Genomic DNA, 3092 nt, shown 5'->3' with positions numbered 1-3092 from the left:
GAACAGCACCTCAGACTACATCCTCACATGTTGGTTCTTGCTGTGTCAGTAATTATTTTTCCGGTTCATACAGTGAGTGATAACGTGTATGGAGGTAAGAAAGTATGCAAGGTGAAAACCATTCTCTCAAGCGGTAATTTTTTAATATTCATGAAGCTATCTCTGTAATTTTTTTTTTTTTTGCATGTATGACCAAGGGCAACAAGATGAATACAGTTTTTGGAAGTACTATCCCCTGACAGAGTGCTGCCATAACCCATCTTTTAGAGTGGTCTTTTGAAAGAGCTATTAAAGTTTAGACACGTTTTTATTCATCTGAAGCTTACTGAATGCTTCAGTTTAATTAATGACGCCAGAAGCGACATTTAGAATAAGGGGTTTCTCTGCAGGCGTGACCCAACCCGCCTGAAGAGGGCTTTTAATTTGCATAATTTGCAGTGCCTAATCTTGGTCATCCTTTCTTTCCTGACAGTCTCTTCGTGGTCTTGTCCCTCCAGGCCCAGCCAGGGGCTCCACACCCCTCCGTGAAGCTCTGGGTCAGCCATAGGATCATCTGGTGGATTTCGAGCCATAACTGCTGTCTGGTTGTACTCTGCCAGCCTGGTCAGCAGATGTTTCACTACTTCTGGACGAGCTTCTGCCAGGTCGGACCTCTCATAGGGGTCAGTGTTGAGGTTAAACAGCCACACTGACTTCCCGAGCTCACTGCGCCGCTTCTCAAGTTTCTGCCACCGTTCTGGACCACCAGGAAGAGCCTGTGGTGGTATCCAGTCCCCGTCACCCACATTTCCCGTCAGTAGCTTCCAGTCCCCAGCCCTAAATGCTGCCCTCACGGCTGTGTCCCATATCCCAAAGCCATTGACTACCATTGCCTTGTCATATGGTTCCCAGGCTTTCCTGGAGACTGGGTCAATGTTGAAAAGGATTTCAGTGCGAGGACAGGGTAGGCCCTCGCTGATGCTCCCCCATACGTCATGACCATCAAGGCCATGCTGGGACTGTGGGGCTCCAGCGAGCCCTAATAATGTAGGGTACCAGTCAGAGACATGGATCAGTGCTTTGCTAACTGCACCCTTCCTCTTCAGGAGGGGACTATGGACAAAGCCGACAGCCCGGATGCCCCCCTCCCAGTAGGTCCCTTTGCCCCCTCTCAGTGGCCAGTTGCTTCCTCCAGAGAGAGGCTGCCCACCGTTATCAGATGAGTAGATCAGTACTGAGTTTTCATAGAGACCGCCTTTCTTCAGTTCCTGGACAACTTCTTCAACCCCATAATCCAGGCAGCTCAGCATGGCTGCATAGTGACGCCTGAGACGATTATTCTGGGAATCATAGTGATGCAGGAAATGGTCTGGTACCTGCAAGGGTGTATGGGCAGCCTGAAGAGACAGGTAGAGGAAGAGTGGCGTGTGGGGATCATGGCTCTTCAGGATTTGCTTCACTCTGGTTCAAAAAAAAAAAAAAAGGAAATTTGGATGAGGTAAAGAATTTTAAGTTTATCTCTGTGTGTTTATTTAAATGTCTTCTTAGACGCTCACCTTTCTATATAGAGCTGAGTTGAGTAGTTCCCGGTCATCTCCCAGGCAGGTCTGTCCCCATCATGCAGGTCAAATCCACAAGCTTCAGCCCCGTCACAGCTCTGGTAGGAATAGTGGTCTCCACTTCCAGTCAGTGTGCCCAGGAAACTCTGAAAGCCACGTCCAGTGGGTAGGCAGCTCGACCGGCAGAAGCCCAGGTGCCATTTACCCACCATGTGTGTGGCGTATCCAGCTTCAACCAGACGCTCTGGTAGGGTGGGAATGTCTGGGGGCAGGCAGAGGGGTTGACGTGGTCGGATGATTGAATGCTGGAGTCCAGTGTGAATTTGGTAGCTGACATGAGAGAGAAGAATATTGCATTGTTAAACTGCAGCGTTACACTCCAATAATCCAAGATGTTAACTGATTTCAAAGAGATATTTTGATATAAAAAGATGTAATTTAACTTTTTGATTGAAAACCCCACAGAGGTAATATATATTCAGCACCAAACAACTAAATAGGGTCAGGAACACAACCTGATCTGACAATAGCTATGTTTTCTTTTGTTATTTACAGGTTTGATGTGGATGTGCCCTTTGAAGACTTATGACTTTTAATGAAGCTGTCGTGGCATAGCACTATAGATGCTGAGACAGAAAATCAATAAAACAAATCATTTCTGCTTTCATGGCTAATGTCATGATCAATAAAGCCGTACTTTTCTCAAAAAGGATTTCATTCCAGTAAAGTGAATTAAGAAGCAAGGAGAAGTCTTTACTTTGTTACATATACACAGGCGATACTATATTACAGATCCTTTGTATGAAATGGAATTTAAAGAAAGACGCCACAAGACAAAAACCATGCTGTGACTGAATAGTTATACCATCAGATGAATAATGTAATGAGGGAACTCACCGCCCTGTCATGAGTTGACTACGAGAGGGTGAGCAGATAGGCTGGACATAATAATTTTCAAGTTTGACCCCATCTGCAGCCAGCTGGTCCAACACAGGAGTTTGAATGTCCGAGCCATGGTAGCCAATGTCTCCGTAACCCTGGTCGTCCACCATGATAAAGACAATGTGAGGAGGCGTTGGCCTTTCCACCTCCTCTGTGCCCTCACTGTCATCCACAGACTCACAAAGGCAGCCAATGCTGCTGAGAACGGTCACACCAATCAACAGGAAAAACAAAATGTAGATTCCCCCCATCACGTCCAGCAATTCTCCGTAACTAATATCAACTGATTTTGTGTGTATCCTCTGTTCCGCTGAGACTGCAGTCAATAAATCGCAGTTCGGATCACATTTGCTGGAAAAGGGGCAAATCTGTGGGCCGGCCAAGCTTGTCCAAAAGTCTTATCCGTCCATTAAGTTGGAGTTGTCGTCTTTTGCTGGGACTCACCCTTGGTTTTGTGGATTGGTGCCAGCTGCTGTGGTGGGAGGAGAAAACGGCTGTTTCTAAGAGGGGCAAGAAGTTGGCAGAAGTGATTCTTTGAGAGAGAGACAGGCAGGCTTTTTGCAACAACTTGCTACATTCCTCTGTACCTTCAGGTTTCTCATAAGATGGCTG

General features: G+C 46.5%; 1 protein-coding gene across 1 annotated transcript; it reads right to left on the bottom strand.

Annotated features, from left to right (window-relative positions):
• Positions 1–298: 298 nt before the first annotated feature.
• LOC311500895 (arylsulfatase I) lies at positions 299–2731 on the bottom strand (the record flags this gene model as incomplete). Its single annotated transcript, XM_084562524.1, has 3 exons — positions 299–1440; positions 1536–1868; positions 2436–2731. 3 exons carry the CDS (start codon positions 2729–2731, stop codon positions 366–368), a joined length of 1704 nt encoding a protein of 567 aa, XP_084418650.1. The 3' UTR covers positions 299–365.
• Between the last annotated feature and the right edge of the window lie 361 nt (positions 2732–3092).

This window comes from Chelon labrosus, assembly GCF_963514085.1.
Source record: "Chelon labrosus genome assembly, chromosome: 15".
Classification (NCBI taxonomy): domain Eukaryota; kingdom Metazoa; phylum Chordata; class Actinopteri; order Mugiliformes; family Mugilidae; genus Chelon; species Chelon labrosus.
The sequence above is the reverse complement of the archived record's forward strand: the minus strand, read 5'-3'. Positions and strand labels throughout refer to the sequence as shown.